This window comes from Pisolithus orientalis (genome assembly GCF_024613125.1).
Source record: "Pisolithus orientalis strain OTSU chromosome Unknown F5J12scaffold_1, whole genome shotgun sequence".
NCBI classification, from domain to species: domain Eukaryota; kingdom Fungi; phylum Basidiomycota; class Agaricomycetes; order Boletales; family Pisolithaceae; genus Pisolithus; species Pisolithus orientalis.
This window is the reverse complement of record NW_026260782.1, coordinates 821072-834983: the sequence shown is the minus strand read 5'-3', so window position 1 is coordinate 834983 and position 13912 is coordinate 821072. Positions and strand designations below refer to the sequence as shown.

The 13912-nt window shown below is 52.6% G+C and overlaps 6 protein-coding genes across 6 annotated transcripts; 1 reads left to right on the top strand and 5 right to left on the bottom strand.

Annotated features, from left to right (window-relative positions):
- Positions 1-28: 28 nt before the first annotated feature.
- F5J12DRAFT_901977 (uncharacterized protein) lies at positions 29-4597 on the bottom strand (the record flags this gene model as incomplete). Its single annotated transcript, XM_051748238.1, has 15 exons — positions 29-64; positions 180-228; positions 282-409; positions 461-574; positions 628-836; positions 865-883; positions 931-1083; positions 1146-1756; positions 1812-2426; positions 2474-2678; positions 2737-3047; positions 3113-3698; positions 3759-4187; positions 4268-4368; positions 4435-4597. 15 exons carry the CDS (start codon positions 4595-4597, stop codon positions 29-31), a joined length of 3729 nt encoding a protein of 1242 aa, XP_051605560.1.
- Positions 4598-4758: 161 nt separating this feature from the next.
- On the bottom strand, positions 4759-9007 carry F5J12DRAFT_791068 (uncharacterized protein). The gene is made up of 4 exons (XM_051743864.1): positions 8012-9007; positions 7473-7958; positions 6519-7419; positions 4759-6463 (listed from the first exon to the last, which is right to left on the bottom strand). Exons 1-4 carry the CDS (start codon positions 8711-8713, stop codon positions 4944-4946), a joined length of 3609 nt encoding a protein of 1202 aa, XP_051605559.1. The 5' UTR covers positions 8714-9007; the 3' UTR covers positions 4759-4943.
- Positions 9008-11038, bottom strand: F5J12DRAFT_791066 (RNI-like protein). Its single transcript, XM_051743863.1, has 3 exons — positions 9935-11038; positions 9593-9879; positions 9008-9531 (listed from the first exon to the last, which is right to left on the bottom strand). Exons 1-3 carry the CDS (start codon positions 10866-10868, stop codon positions 9370-9372), a joined length of 1383 nt encoding a protein of 460 aa, XP_051605558.1. The 5' UTR covers positions 10869-11038; the 3' UTR covers positions 9008-9369.
- Positions 11039-11214: 176 nt separating this feature from the next.
- On the top strand, positions 11215-11541 carry F5J12DRAFT_687560 (uncharacterized protein; the record flags this gene model as incomplete). The annotated part of the gene is made up of 2 exons (XM_051740332.1): positions 11215-11408; positions 11484-11541. Coding segments are annotated over 2 exons (252 nt in total), but the record flags the coding sequence as incomplete, so codon positions are not given.
- A 19-nt stretch (positions 11542-11560) lies between these two features.
- On the bottom strand, positions 11561-13409 carry F5J12DRAFT_932639 (uncharacterized protein; the record flags this gene model as incomplete). The annotated part of the gene is made up of 8 exons (XM_051749558.1): positions 11561-12038; positions 12181-12332; positions 12389-12472; positions 12526-12798; positions 12855-12969; positions 13021-13108; positions 13178-13254; positions 13283-13409. 8 exons carry the CDS (start codon positions 13407-13409, stop codon positions 11854-11856), a joined length of 1101 nt encoding a protein of 366 aa, XP_051605556.1. The 3' UTR covers positions 11561-11853.
- A 204-nt stretch (positions 13410-13613) lies between these two features.
- On the bottom strand, positions 13614-13799 carry F5J12DRAFT_684745 (uncharacterized protein; the record flags this gene model as incomplete). The annotated part of the gene is made up of 1 exon (XM_051740294.1): positions 13614-13799. A coding segment is annotated over one exon (186 nt), but the record flags the coding sequence as incomplete, so codon positions are not given.
- Between the last annotated feature and the right edge of the window lie 113 nt (positions 13800-13912).

Genomic DNA, 13912 nt, shown 5'->3' with positions numbered 1-13912 from the left:
TAGAGGAGGGGATAAAGAATTCGTGTGCCTAAATGTCACGGGAGGACGCATCGACACGAAGATCCTAACACACTGGACATGTCAGGATATATCAAGGAGTCGATTTGTACGACTGCAGTACGGCAGTCCACCTGTAGGAAAAACTAGGTCAATGCAAAACGATGACAATATGGTATTACCCACTCTTCCTTCTCCGCCTCCAACTCGGCAATTCGTCTCTTTAGCGTCCTACCGGGATCCGTGAGCGAGCACCGGTAGCACAGCATAAAATAGTCACTTACGAATTCTCGTGACTAAGAGCATTCCTAGATTCCTTCGTCTTGCTGAGATCGTTAGTCATGGCTTGCCATGCTTCGTCGTGAGGGAGATTGGCATCGTTGTACATTGCATCCAATTCCTCATTGAAAGCCTGAAAGCCGTCGAAACTCGGACTTTCTTGGCTAGTATTACCCTCCCTTACCTCATACATGATTTCCTTTTCAGCTGTCGCGTCCACAAGCAGACTCTTGACAAGCTCACGTTGGCGTTTAGCGTTCTGTAGTTCTGCCCTCATCTTGTCATATTCCTCAGCCTTCTGTATCCGTAATGAGCCCAAAGTTCGTATTATCCTGGTGTCTGCATGCGTACCGCTTTGAGGTCTTGGAACAGTTGTTCCAGACAAACCTGGAGCATCTCGTGGTTAGTGACCGCGCGATTTATGCACTGATCTGCGTCTTTGGCTGACACCTCCAGCCGGCTGATGATGGGGTTGCCAGTGGCATCAGGTGTTAACGGGCTTTCTGAAATGAAACTACTGTAGGGACGTATTCGAGGTGTCCCTTCCGTCTGCCGCTTGCCTAATGAGCTGCCGCATTTCGTTCAGACGGGCTTGAGCTTCCTTCGTCTTAGCACAGATCAGTACGCCGTACGGGCTCAGAGTGAGTAACATACTAATGGCGGAGGACTGGCCCGTAAAGAGGTACGTGCAAGGGCTTTATCTGGCGACGGTGACCTCCGTGGATCTGCTGAACCATTGCATGAGGTTGCCCTCAACTCATCTACGTCAAGCCTGATGCGTTTGAGCGCACGACGAGAACCGTCGATCTGACAACGGGAAGAATTTAAGAATGTACTATGCGTTACCGCGGGAGAAATATACGACGTACGTCTTCTTTGGTAGTGGAAACCATCTGCGTGATGCGTTCGATGTATCCAGTGTAAGCGAGTGGATCTGAGGGGCGATTTGCCTTCTTTTCAAGTGATACCTTACGCGGTGAGATTGTCCTTGCGGTAGTTTTGGATAATGGCGACATCCTTCTGTACGGCCTCCTCGGTGAAGGGTATACACTATGTCCTGAGCGTACGGAAGACTTCTTCTTAATAGGCAGAGGCTCGATACTGCTGACAGGGGCAGATATCGGTGTGTCTGCCGCTGTTTGCTGTGGACGCTTGTGTCGGGGAAGAGGTGAGGAAGGCGTATCGTTGCGAAGAGCAGTTAGAGAAGGCTCTTCCAGTCGGAACGTATCATCCTCTAGCTCCATATCTGAATCTTCCGTTGTTGCGAGCTGCAAGCGCGACGATGCAGGGCTGGTGGGAGGTAATGAAGGACTACGTGGACCGAATCGGCGAATCTCACTAGCTGGTGGCACAGAGGGCTTCAATAGTGAAGAAACTCCCGAGGCTGGCGATCGTGGTCGAGACTCCGATGACATGGGACTGGCTGCTTCCATCGTAGTAGATATTCGTGATCCGCGTTTCAACTGTAGTGGTGGTCCTTCTGCCAACATTGCATTGTTATAGGGGCTATGTAAGGTTTGGATTGAAAAACTCGCCTTCGTATATAGTTTCCTCAATCTGCGTGTTTTCCCGTAATGGGGGAAGTGGCTTGCCGTGCTGATTCTGGCTGTTTCTCCGAGCCAGCTCCAGCCGTGACGTCAAATCATCTTCCGACCTATCCAGGCTCACTTCTGCATCGTCAGGGATTGGATGATTGTCTCGAGAAGTGGAGCGAGAGGCTGGCCTAGATGAAGGTTCTGGAGAGCATCGACTGTTACTAGGCGACGGTCCTCTCTTGACCAACTTCCTACGCGAACTGGTAGATCTACTGACACTGAAGGAGTCGTCTTCGCCGGAAGCCAATGACGTGGCAGCGGTGGTTGTTGAACCACCCGAACGATAAGAGAACTTGGCAAGGCTGCCATCTCCGGTTGTCGTAGTTTGAGTGTATATTGAGGACCGACTGGTAGTCGACTTGGATCGCGAACGGCGATGGCCACTAATAGAACCACCAAATAACTCGCTTCTCGTCGAAACCGGTTTAGAACTAAAAAGGTTCCTAGATATCGCATCCAAGCTGAAAATATGCGCTCGCGATCGGGCACTGGCGGTAGGTGTCGCCGGTCGAGAGTCGTTACTAGTACGGAATTTGAACAGCCCATAATGGTGAACTGTTCGCGTTGAGACATATCGGCAAAATCATCTGAGGATTACTTACTGGTTTGTACGATACGTCCTGGTATTCGTGCCGTTTGTACGATCTCCTCTTCGGGGTCACCACTAGGATCCGTCGATGTGACGGAGTACCGCGAAATCTCGCCTGCCATTGGCTGCACTCGAACGATCACGTAGGGCGGGCCATCCATACCAAAAGATATCGGATCAGCGGTACCGAGGGGATCAATGTGCATCACAATCTTGGTCTATTACCAACTGGGGTGAACTCCAGGTCCGCTTTTGAGTCAAAAAGAGAAAACCCACCTTCTTGATTTCCTGCAGGAACGCAGTGCGCTGATAGACGTTGAAATATGTCCGTGCCATAGTAGTCCTGCTGCCCTTGGCCTCGACTTCCGCCTCGTCTGCACAAAGCACTACAGACTGACCGTATCTAGTCCTGTACTTCGCTTGAGCCGACCATAGATTCTCCAAAAATCGCTCCTTTTCAACAGCGGTACGAGAGGGGTCCAAGTTTATCGGCGCCGGTGGGAAAACTACAGAAAGGGAGCGGAACGGGCGACCCGACCACCTGTCACCCTGATCCTGAGGAGGGTTCTCAAGATACACATGGAATTCTTAGCAGGAGGATGCCTCAGTCACAAAACCGATGAAAAAGTATCTGAGACAGGAGGATGCTTACCGGAATCGCCGACATCCGCGGCTACAATATCAGTTATGTCAAAAATGCCTTTACAACTCATGCCACTTTTCTTGAGTCCTAGGGGTAGACCCCCTGTCTTGGCCAATTTCTGCACTTCGTCCAGCCCAGCCAACGTCTTGCCACTCTTCTCTCCATTTCCAGGGCGCTTGGCGATCATAAGTTTGTCGTCAAACAGGAAGAGCGTACAATGAAGCGCGGTGGCAGAGAAACTAGATGCAGACGTGGATGCGCCCATAGGGGCATCCATGATCACATCGTCCACATCGATGCAATCAATAAACCGTCGCGAGTTAGATATGAGTCCAGCAGGGAATCCATCGATAGTTGCACTCAGCGAGTACATCACAGCAGCGCGCTGCGTCTGTTCGTCTGTCTCTGCTTGCGCAATCTTGCTCGCAATCTCGTCCGCCTCTATGAGCAATGCACGCTGCGGATCGTCCAATCCCATCGACTTCACCATCGTTCGGAATAGTAGCGTGTATCTTGGTATCCGTTGCACGGGGTCCATCAAGAGCTCACGCAACCCGACGCGATTCCTCGAGTCCGCATTGGAGTATTTGATTCGCTATGGGCGAGTTAGCTGACCAGCGCAGAGACATAAGAAAAACCGGTAACTCGCATCAACATAAGCGGCAAACCCTGACGATTTCTTCATCATCTCCCTCTCGAATATCGTCTGTGCTTCCTCCCGCTTGACATAGTACTGTTTATAGTGCTCAAAGCCTCTCAGTTCCTTAAAATGTCTCAATGCAACGTCACCCACACCCCCCACCGTCCTCGGTCCGTCCGCTTCCATCATCTTCTCGAGATCCGCAAGAAACGCCTCGTTCACGGGTAGGAGATTGTCGATATTGCCGAAGAGGGTTTTTGCCTCGTATGGCGGGAGAATTGATGTGCTCTTGGAGCGCGAAAATTGACGAAGCGGGTCTGCGTAGTCGTGTTTGAGGATTCGTAAGCGTTTGACATAGGATCGTTCGGTATTTACGAGTTCATTGATCACATCCAAGAGCGCGGACGCATCCGTAGTCGGTCGTGGGCGTTGGTTGGGACCGGTCTAAGATACAAAGGCAGCATAAACGAGAAACATTGAACGATCATACTTGCTACGGATCTTACGAAGATAAGAATACTTACGATATGCTCGGACAATGTCGTTTCACCAGCAGAAGGTAGTATGTGGTGCTGGTCCTGTCCAAGCCACGGATCACCGAGGGATAGCACTAGGTCCTGTACATCTGCATAGCGTTCAGACGATGGCCATCCACTGGCCCGACGTGTGCTGGAGTCGACGACCCACTCACCATCTGGTAAGCGCTTCCCACCCTCGCACCCTTCCACGACAACTCCACAATAGAACACGCGTCTGATCACGTTCTGCCCGTTGCCTGGTCCGCTCCTTCTCGGGGTGTCGCCGTCCCCGCTCGCAAGAGGGACAGTTTTCCTCGGAGAGCCATTCAGTGCCATTTCCACGTTTTCATGCGAAAGAAAAAAACACCGATCTTGAGAAGCGATAGTTGACAGCAAGTCTGCTCTTGCAACAGTATACCGACCTGTCTACACTCAAACCAAACCGACTAAACTGTTGCCACTTTCGGTGAGCGCTTCAGCACTCTTGGATCACGTGACCGCGTTCTTGGACAGTAGTAAACCGAAAAGTGCAGGACATGCAATGCAGGTAATGTATCCTAGCCAAAATAGTTGAAGTGAAAATATAATGAAGCTCTTGTGTAAGTTTATGCAAATCGATGATAGTGTACAACCTTCTTGTTATCCAGGTGCGATGCGATGCACATGTTCCCAATACTCATCTCTACGATGCAGCGCTACCCATTGGCGTCAACCGCTGGAAGAATGACAGACTCCTCCGTAACTTGGATACCCCGGCACTCCCAGCACATTCTCCTTCCCGGTCGCGCAGGCTGGCTGTCAAAGACATAGAAGCTCTCCTGGAACGCGTCGAAAACAACTTTCCCCTTGCAGGGCCCTCATACCCAAGCTCGAAATCAACTGATGAATGCCTGACGTGCCCCTGCCTCTGGGTGGAGGGACCATGTCTATGACTCGGTAGCGACAAACGCTTGAGGTCGGACTGGGAGGAGTACGGCCGATCTGTGAGGAGAATCGACGGGCGCCGTACCTCAGGCCCGAGTGACTTGGACGTCGGGAGTTCGTCCCTGGGGGTGTCAGGTGCACTCCGCGAGCGGTGCCTGAACGTCTCTCTCGACCACCATTTGAGTAAACCTTTGCCGGACGTACCACTCCCGACGGAGGGTTCACGTACCAGCACCGAGACAGGCGATGCCGAACGAGAGACGAACAAGCCCCGAACGTTTTCGATCATCGAACGGCTGCGTTTGGGTGTGCAACCTTGCTGATGCGATCTGAACGAATCCTGGCGTGCGATGCCACTCTCAAGTCCGGGCAAGTTGGTCGTGATGGGACCAGGTGAATCCAGAGGAGTGGCCAGTGCAGTGACCGACGTGGATGAACAATGTGACACTGGTGAAGGCGACTCTACAAACACATCCTCAGACCCCACTGGTTTAGCCATGATAACCTTGAGCTTCTTCGGTTGCCGTCGCTTTCTTACTGGCCTATTGGGACGCAGTACTGGTCCACATGTCTCCACGTCAAGGGACGAGTTGTTTCCAGCGTCAATAAAGCTCGCCCGCCGAGGAACAAGCACGCTTTCACGCCTAGTAAGCTTGTTCTTTGCAGCGACGCTCACCGCGCTTGCCATGGTCAAGCCTGAACTCGAGCGAGAGAATGAGCGAGCGACCGTTCGTCCCTCAAAGAGATCCTCCTCGAGTGCGCTAGCTTGGTAGCGCGCAGCGAGTAGTGTCTCCGAAAACACGTCCAGCAAATCACGTTCGACCTGCTCCCGGGCTGGAGTGGTAGATCTGACGAGGTGAAATGTGCCCGATTCCACTGATGACGTTGGGTAAAACTTGCACGAAACCGCAGAAGCCCGACGGCTAACCATGTCAACCTTGGCGTAGTCCACTCGATGGTTCGTTCGACAGGAGTTCAACATGTCGGCAGGATTACAAGCAACCTCTCCCGTCGCCGAAAAGTCGGCATCGCTCTCCAACTCCGGAATAGAGTGAATGGTTGGCAAAGGAGCGACAATCTCGAAGGGAACGTCTTCTACGACTATGTCGGTTCTACCGTCACCGTGAAAACTCGTTGGCGGATCACCATTCCATGTCGGTTCTTCGGACAGAGCACTGCGAATAACGTCCATCCAGATATCTTTCTCACGCCGACACGACGCCGCGAGTTCAAACGTATGCCCCTTAAATGACAGGCGGAACCAGCTTGGAAGTAATCCTGAGCAAGTCACATCAGACAACAAAGCAGTGTCATGGTTAGTTGCACAGCCTACCGCCATCCGTACTCGAATCCGTGAGCTCAAACCCTTTCAAGCTGAACCAATGCCTCGGTTCGTATGCTTTTAGTTTGGCCACTTTGGCGAGCACGAAGAAGCCACCAGTGAACAGAAAAGCGCCGAGGTACTTGGCCTTGACCGTGCCCTGATTCCCCAAACTTGATCCGTAGTAATAAATGACATCTAAGGAGCCAACTATCTGACAGGAACCCAGGGACAAGAGAAATCCAGGGGTCAGGTATTGCGAACCGGAGTTTGTCGTAGATGCAGCGATACCCTGACATATTCTGGACACGATGAGGCTAGTTTTGACGGCAAGGTCCTGCTGCCGGCTAGCCTCGTCCACTGAACTGGTCACAGTACGCATCACGTGGGCAGCACGCTCGATAACTTCGTGACAGGGACCGAAATCGGGCTCTTGGGCCGGAATAGTAAACTGGAGTTGGTCGAGAAGTAGTGGGTACTTGCAAATCCTTTGGACCGGCTTGATCAGGTAGTCTACGAAGAGAAGGCGAGGACGCCGAACACCAGTAGCGCTATCGTTGTGACCATTTTCGGAAGCGCTGATATTGGGTGGTTTCAAGTTGAAGCTCGACAGGACGTGGGGGAGGACCTGAGCGCGAGTAGAGACGTCCAGGGACGAGAGTGAATGTCGCCGCTTCTTCCTGGATGACATCGAACCGGTGTCCAAAGCCACAGGGGAACCTTGATGATCATCTGGCTTCGTCCCCTGTGGAGAGTGTGGAGAGGTTTCCGTCAATATTTCTGTGGCGATATCGGCACACCGCTGTTCGAACGCCTCCCATTCGGATGGGTACTTCTGTTGAACCTTGTGCAGTACATTCAATGCATCTGGATGGCCTGAGCAGAAGCTTCGATAACGGTCGAAGCTAGAAGCCTATACACAGGCTATCTATCTAGGTCACATGAACAGTCTGAGGGGAGACTCACGTGTTCGATGAAGACGGTTGAGACCGCATCGATTGCACGTTGCAAGTCGGCAGGATTGGCGGGCCGCTCCAGCGTGTCCTCAACACTCCACTTCATGGGAAAACCAAACTGAGCGACCGCGGCGCGCAGTCGACGCACGAGGTTTTCGTGGAATTCCAAGATCTGATCCGCATTTCGGGTAACTATATCCAAATCCGACGAAGAGAACAGATGGCGAGGTGAACATTTATCCTTATCCTTTGCAGGGGGCAAAGGCTGGAAGATAAGCAAGTTGTGTGCGTAACAGTCTGTGGAGTGTGTGAATGAAAATGGTTTGGTACCGTTGATATGTTGATTGGAAGGGGCACGTGGATTGCCACCGAGGTACGACATGCCAAGGAGAGAAGGGGTGCGGGAAATGGGAGCCGCGCTAAGATTAGACGACGAAGCGTGGGTGCTGGACGAAGCACTGCGGCTTACGAGTACGGGAAGCAAACGAAGGTAAACCTGGATGGGATGGTCAGGAAGCCAGACGGAAAAACAGATAGCGTGTTACCTACGCAGACGAGTATTCTGAGGTCGATCAGGTAGCCCAGTTCTGTAGAGAGCAGTTCCGAGAGGGCATGACAACGTCTCGAGTTTTCCTTGGAGACGGACGACGAACACGGAACGTCACTTGGCTGGTCATGACCTTCCATTTCTGGATCGTCGGTACCAATGTGGAAGAGAGGGCGAGGTTTGGACGTATCTTGACGACGACTGGAAACAGTGGGGAGCGACGCATTGGGCCCAGAATGTGTGGAATCGGGTATTGGCGGGAGGGGTTTTGAGACGGGGGTTGGCGGGAGAGAAGCCCTCCGTTTGACGACGACGGAAGGGTCTGAGTGATTTTTGATACAAGGGGGGACGTGAACGGAGCGTGGACGATGCGAGAGAGAGACTGCAGGGGGCGTTGGGGGTGTGGCAGTCCATGTTGGAGGGGGTATACTGGTACTGGGTGTGTTTGGGACGATGCATGATGCCATGCCGTGGTGGTCGTGAATGCTTGGTGTTGGGGTCGAGAGCGGGGAAGCGAGGATGGGAGTGAGAGGGGCTGCGGGAAAGGCGAGGCGGGCAGACCTGCGGCAAGGGTGATTATGAAGATGACAATGGTCGTGTAATAAGGATGGGAGGAAGCGGTGTTGAGGAAAAGCACTAGGTGCGTGCGCCATGGATCTGCTAGCATTACTTTTGAGGGACGGCGCAGAGCAATTCCCCTGCATTTTAGGGAGAGAGGGGGGAACTCGAGAGAGATATAGGCTGGCTGACAGGAACAGCCGATCACACCACACACGCACACGCACACCACAGCACAGCTGCTAAAGCATTCCCCCAAGTCTAATTGGCATGCTGGCCTGTTCCTTTTGGGCGTCATGCCATGGCGTCATTACACCAGATCTATCCGCCCGGAGATCGACCCGTCTATTCCCGTGAAAACCATCTGATCGATCACCTCAGCATCCGCCACGGAAGTGTGTCCCCCCCCCCTCGTTCTGTTCTCCCTCCAGACAAGTTGTGCTGCACGAGTTCGAACGTGTACAACAAAGAATACGTCACGTCAGTATCACACACTAATCTGCGAGACAATCGAATTACAACATGTAACGTAAAAGCTGCACTAACTCAAACCAATGGACCAGTATCTTCCCCCCTGAGCAGAAAACGTTCCCGTCGATCCTCCTCTCAATCGTCAACCACAATATCATCGTTCCCTCGACCGCAACGTAGATACAGCAAGACCTGCACGTTCACAGCTTGGTCAAATCCACTTTCCTGTTACGGAATCAGATATTGCCTTTTTCGTCAAATTGGGCCTCGATCGGGGACCATCCAATTTGGTCAAGACACCCGGCCCCCTGTGTCACAAGCGCTAGAGTGCTCAGTACAAGTCCATCCGGTCGTCAGACCGCGCAACAAACGGTATGTTTCGTGCTTCAGCCTGCTGGCGTCGAGTCTTTTCCTTGTCCAGAAACTGGCACAACTTGCCGATGTTCTCCCCGCTAAACACCCGGAATACTGCCTTCTGATCATCTGGCCATCTCTGTGGAAATGAATCGCATCATTTTATTATTTCGATAACGTTTCCAAATTCTCATACTCACCTCAGGCGGTGGATCTGAAAACCTACCAAGTCCCTTCCGCCGCGCTGCTGGCACCCCCGTTACGGTCAACTGTCTCAGTTGACGGCTGCGGCGAATCAGGTGGTGCAATGATTTCAGCGATATCCGGTCACAGTATGACAGATGTAGGCGCTCCAGAGTCGGAGTGTGGTCCCCAAGAAAGTAAATCGCATTGTCCGTCACTTTGGGCACTCGTACCAACACAAGTCGGGTAAGCTTCTGCAGCCCCGCCAGTTCCATCACCGCCAGATCTGTCAGCTGTCGACAAACTACGGCTCACTGCATCAGTACGACCAATAGGACGAGTCCGGCCCATCCACTCACACGCCAAGTCTACGGATCGGAGTTCGAGACACTCCTGTGCGAGTTTCATGACCCCACTGTCCGTGATGTGTGGTACATGAGCCAGATTCAACGCGCTCAAGCTCACCCCTAACTTCGCTACGCTCTCCAGCGCATCGTCCGTCAAATTCGTGCAACCTGCCAACGATAAGATGTCCAGCGCAGGACAATGCGCTACCACGCCAGCCACTGCTTCATCCGTAATCCTCGTCAGTCCACTCAAATCAAGTATCCGCATATCCACCGCCGTATGGCGTAGCATTAACGGCTCAAGTTGCTCGATCCATGTCAGCGGCCGATGGGGCAGTGGCTTGTCCTCCGACTCCGGCTTCTTCCCTCTGTCCTTGATTCGGTACGGAAACGCCGTATCCGTTAACTGGGGACACCGTGCGAGGGAGAGACACCGTAATTTCCGAGAAAACGACCATACATCCCGTACGGAAACCGCCGTGATGAGGGGCCCTTCGGACAGGTCGAGCTCCTGGAGTCTGGGAAACGTCTTCGCAATCGCAGATATCGTTGGATCCGTCAGTACAACCCCACCTCCGATATAGAGGTACTCCAACGGGGGCGCTTTCGCAACGAGCTCGAGAATGCTCACGTCCGAGACGTACTTGCACCCGTTGATTTGAAGACCGCGCAACCCACCGACAGTCTTTGCGAGCTCAATGATCGTTCTGTCTGAGAGATCGCGTACGCCGGTGAGCACGAGCGACTGTAGTTTACGACAGCCGTAAATCTCGTTTAGGATTTGGTGCTCCGTTATACCGGTAGAGGGGTCGTCGATGATGATACCGCGGGTCATGGCCCGCTCTTTGAAGTTCGCTGGGAGCCGGTTTACAATGTGTTTAAGTTCAGGATACCCTGGATCCCAACCAACATCCAACTCCCAGTCTAATGCCATCATGTCCATCATGATCGTTGTTTTCGGGATCGCTCTAGGCTTGACTTCAAGCGAGTATCGTTATGTGTTCCTCCTTTGTGTATGGTGTGGTCGTGAGGCGACTTTCTGGGTGTGTGGGTTGGTGCGACTAGAATACAGCAAGTGGAATGAGAGATAAGGCGGGTATCAATGAGTGGCTGACATCCCACTGCGCATTTGGCGTCTTTGTTCTTGTCGAGATGCGCGCCCATAACAGGCTTGCCTTGGCAAAATAACCCACGAGGCTCCAGACTTGGACGACAACCAGATGACATCCACGACCAGTTCAGCGTCCTCCTCGACCATAACACCCCGTGGACCACCCTATTCCGCTTCTGCAACGTCGACACCCACCACTCTTCAACCCAGCGCATCGCCGTCATCTTCGCGCCACCCACATCCACAACCACTGGTACCATTAGAAGACCCTGCCCCCCGACGGTTTCCCGTAACACCTGCCGTGCTGCGATCTATATTCGCATCATCGCGTACACCGTACGAGGAAAGATCCATTTCGCGGGTCGCGTTTTTTAGGTGAGCAGGCGTCTCCCCAGAATTCCTTGGGTTTTTGGATCGAGCCTCGATATGATACCAAACTCGTGACGTTAGGTTCGCTGGCTTCTTGCTGAGCTGTGTCGCAATCAGCTTTGCCGCTGCGAGAGGTAGGAGAGGCGGAGCAGGGCTACTTGGAGGAGTCTGATCATTTCTGACTTGTATCCGGCATCATCCTACGCGACTACAAAAGCATGCGTGCAGATTTCTAAACCATCTACATATATGCGACAGCAAGGCATGCGTTGAAGCATGTCCGTTGCATTATACACATTATAATGTCTACGTTCGGGGTACGCAGGACGATGTGGAGAAGACGGTGTAAGGCTTACACTGTGCGTCCCTCTGTTCATACCCCCCTCCAGTGTATGGGATGCACACGCAGTGAACAACTTTTGGAAGTGTATCAATCCGCACCCCAGCCGTTCTAGATACCAGAAACAACCTCACTCGGGCCCGCCTCTGGAATAGTACTAGTGTCCTTATCGAAATCGGGATCAACCACTGACTCATGGTCGTCCACACTGGCGGCACTCGTCACCTTCCGGCGACGTATCGAAGCTGCGGCGGGTGGTAAATGTGCCTTTTTGACGCGAAGAATATCCATGATTTCTGTGTCGGAAATAGTGAGCCGCCGATCCCAGGAACAACATCGGTGTGCAATGACAGCATAAGAAAAAAGAAAAAAAAAGTAGGCGGCGAGAATCTCGTCCCGCCACGTAAAAAAAAAAACAGATTACAGGTAAGAACGGACCTTGGTGTGTCATGTCCTCGTACCCCTTGATACTCCGCTTCATCGTGAGCCACCGTCGTTGTAGGGAATGCGCGCTCCACAAATTCCAATCCTGGTCAGGAAGCGTTTTCCAGTCTATCTCCGTGTCATCCCTGACTCTGAGTGAATCCACCCTGTACCGCCGTCCTTAGCCTTCGGTCTACATGCACTGCACGATGCAACAACTCACTTGTGGACCAGGATATATGCATCCTGGGGGCTCCACCGCGGTTTCTGACCCTCATTCTTGACGGTTTTACTGAGTGAATCCGTCCTGAGGCAACTAGCATTAATACCAATCCCCAGAAGGGATATTGGCTTACGTACCATTTTATCCGACACTGCTGCCTTCCACGTCGGTTGCCCATCCGATCGCTGACTATCCCCCAGAACACGTCATTGTCGAGGTCCTTACCCTGTTGAATAGTCATTTCCGTCACTATTCGTGTCAACTCTTCCTCCTCTTCTTTACTCCATGGCCCGGTCACACGTAGCTCACGATTCGCAATATGGTTCCGGTAGCGATCCCGGCAATCGGAGGACATACGACCAACGCGCTCGCTGACCTTTTCCCATTGTTGGCCTAGGTCTACGACGGCTCTACGCGGCAAGTAGTTAGTCAAGTCCACGTTCACTAAACTCAGGTGATAGCTTACTGTTTCAATATGCTGTCCTCTTCCGGAGTCCATTTGCCCTGTTGCTTCTTGGGATGGAACGCTCTCCGAACGTGATGGTAGACAGCTATAATGGGACGCTGGGGCACGGCAGTCGCTGTGCAGATTATGGTTGGACGCGCCGTGGACATGTGAATACTTGACGTACTGATCTCCGACCAAAATGTATTGTCCTTGCCCTTCTCGTTTCGTTGGAAGATGATTTCCAGTATCTGATCGTCGGTAAGTCCCCGACCCTAGAGGCAAAGCCGAGCAAAGGATATCAGCCAAGGTTTTCAGTACCTGGACGTGCTTGAACAACTCACCGCCTTAAACGTTTCGATGGCTGTTTTCAGCTGCTGCTCTTCGATTGCCGAGAACTTGCCCTTCTTGTAGACAAGTCCTTCACTCATGATTAACAGCACGGTCACCGGTAAGACGGTTGTATCGCAAACCTTCCGTTTTTACGAGTTCAGCCAGCTTACTCGCATTCATCCATTTATTCGCAAGCATATACGCGTGTTCCAGGTTGGAAGGTGCGGGACCCGGAAGATTCATATCCAACACGCGTTTATGCGATGATTTGGTCGACTTTGGGGCAGTGCTGAGGTTAGGCCTTGCAGAGGTGGATGATACATCGGCCACCGGTGCTAACCGACGCGGAGTATCAGTGCCACTGGGTGCTGGGGGAACAAAACCTGGTAGTGAGGGGTTCTCGCCTGGGACGTTGGCAGTAGTAGCAACGTCTCCCAGCGTCTTGAATACGCCGGCTATTTTGGACATGTCCATGTCCTGGATGGCACGCAGTATATCATCATTAGACGCGAATTGGAAGTCAGGCACAGGACCGCCCAATCCTGGAAACAGTGGTTGCGAGTGTGGCGGATGCGAGGGGTCAAACTGGGGAACTTCATTGAAACCGTAGTGTACGGGCGGGAACGGCAAGTATGAGGGTGGTTGGTCGGGTACCATGGAATGGTGATCCTGGTAGGGTGGCTGATGCTGGTAAGGCTGTATATCAATGGGCTGTGATTCGGACGACGTAGCGGAGGCCGCAGCAA

Bases quoted from the DNA above. Each gene is read 5' to 3' on its own strand.
- F5J12DRAFT_791068 (XM_051743864.1), bottom strand. From the start codon at position 8,713: ATGCAGGGGAATTGCTCTGCGCCGTCCCTCAAAAGTAATGCTAGCAGA. The intron at 7,959-8,011 runs GTAGGTAACACG...CATCCCATCCAG, and splicing joins ACCTCAGAATACTCGTCTGC to GTTTACCTTCGTTTGCTTCC. The intron at 7,420-7,472 runs GTGAGTCTCCCC...GCCTGTGTATAG, and splicing joins CAACCGTCTTCATCGAACAC to GCTTCTAGCTTCGACCGTTA.
- F5J12DRAFT_791066 (XM_051743863.1), bottom strand. From the start codon at position 10,868: ATGATGGACATGATGGCATTAGACTGGGAGTTGGATGTTGGTTGGGAT. The intron at 9,880-9,934 runs GTGAGTGGATGG...AGTGAGCCGTAG, and splicing joins CCGATCCGTAGACTTGGCGT to TTTGTCGACAGCTGACAGAT. The intron at 9,532-9,592 runs GTGAGTATGAGA...TCATTTCCACAG, and splicing joins TTTCAGATCCACCGCCTGAG to AGATGGCCAGATGATCAGAA.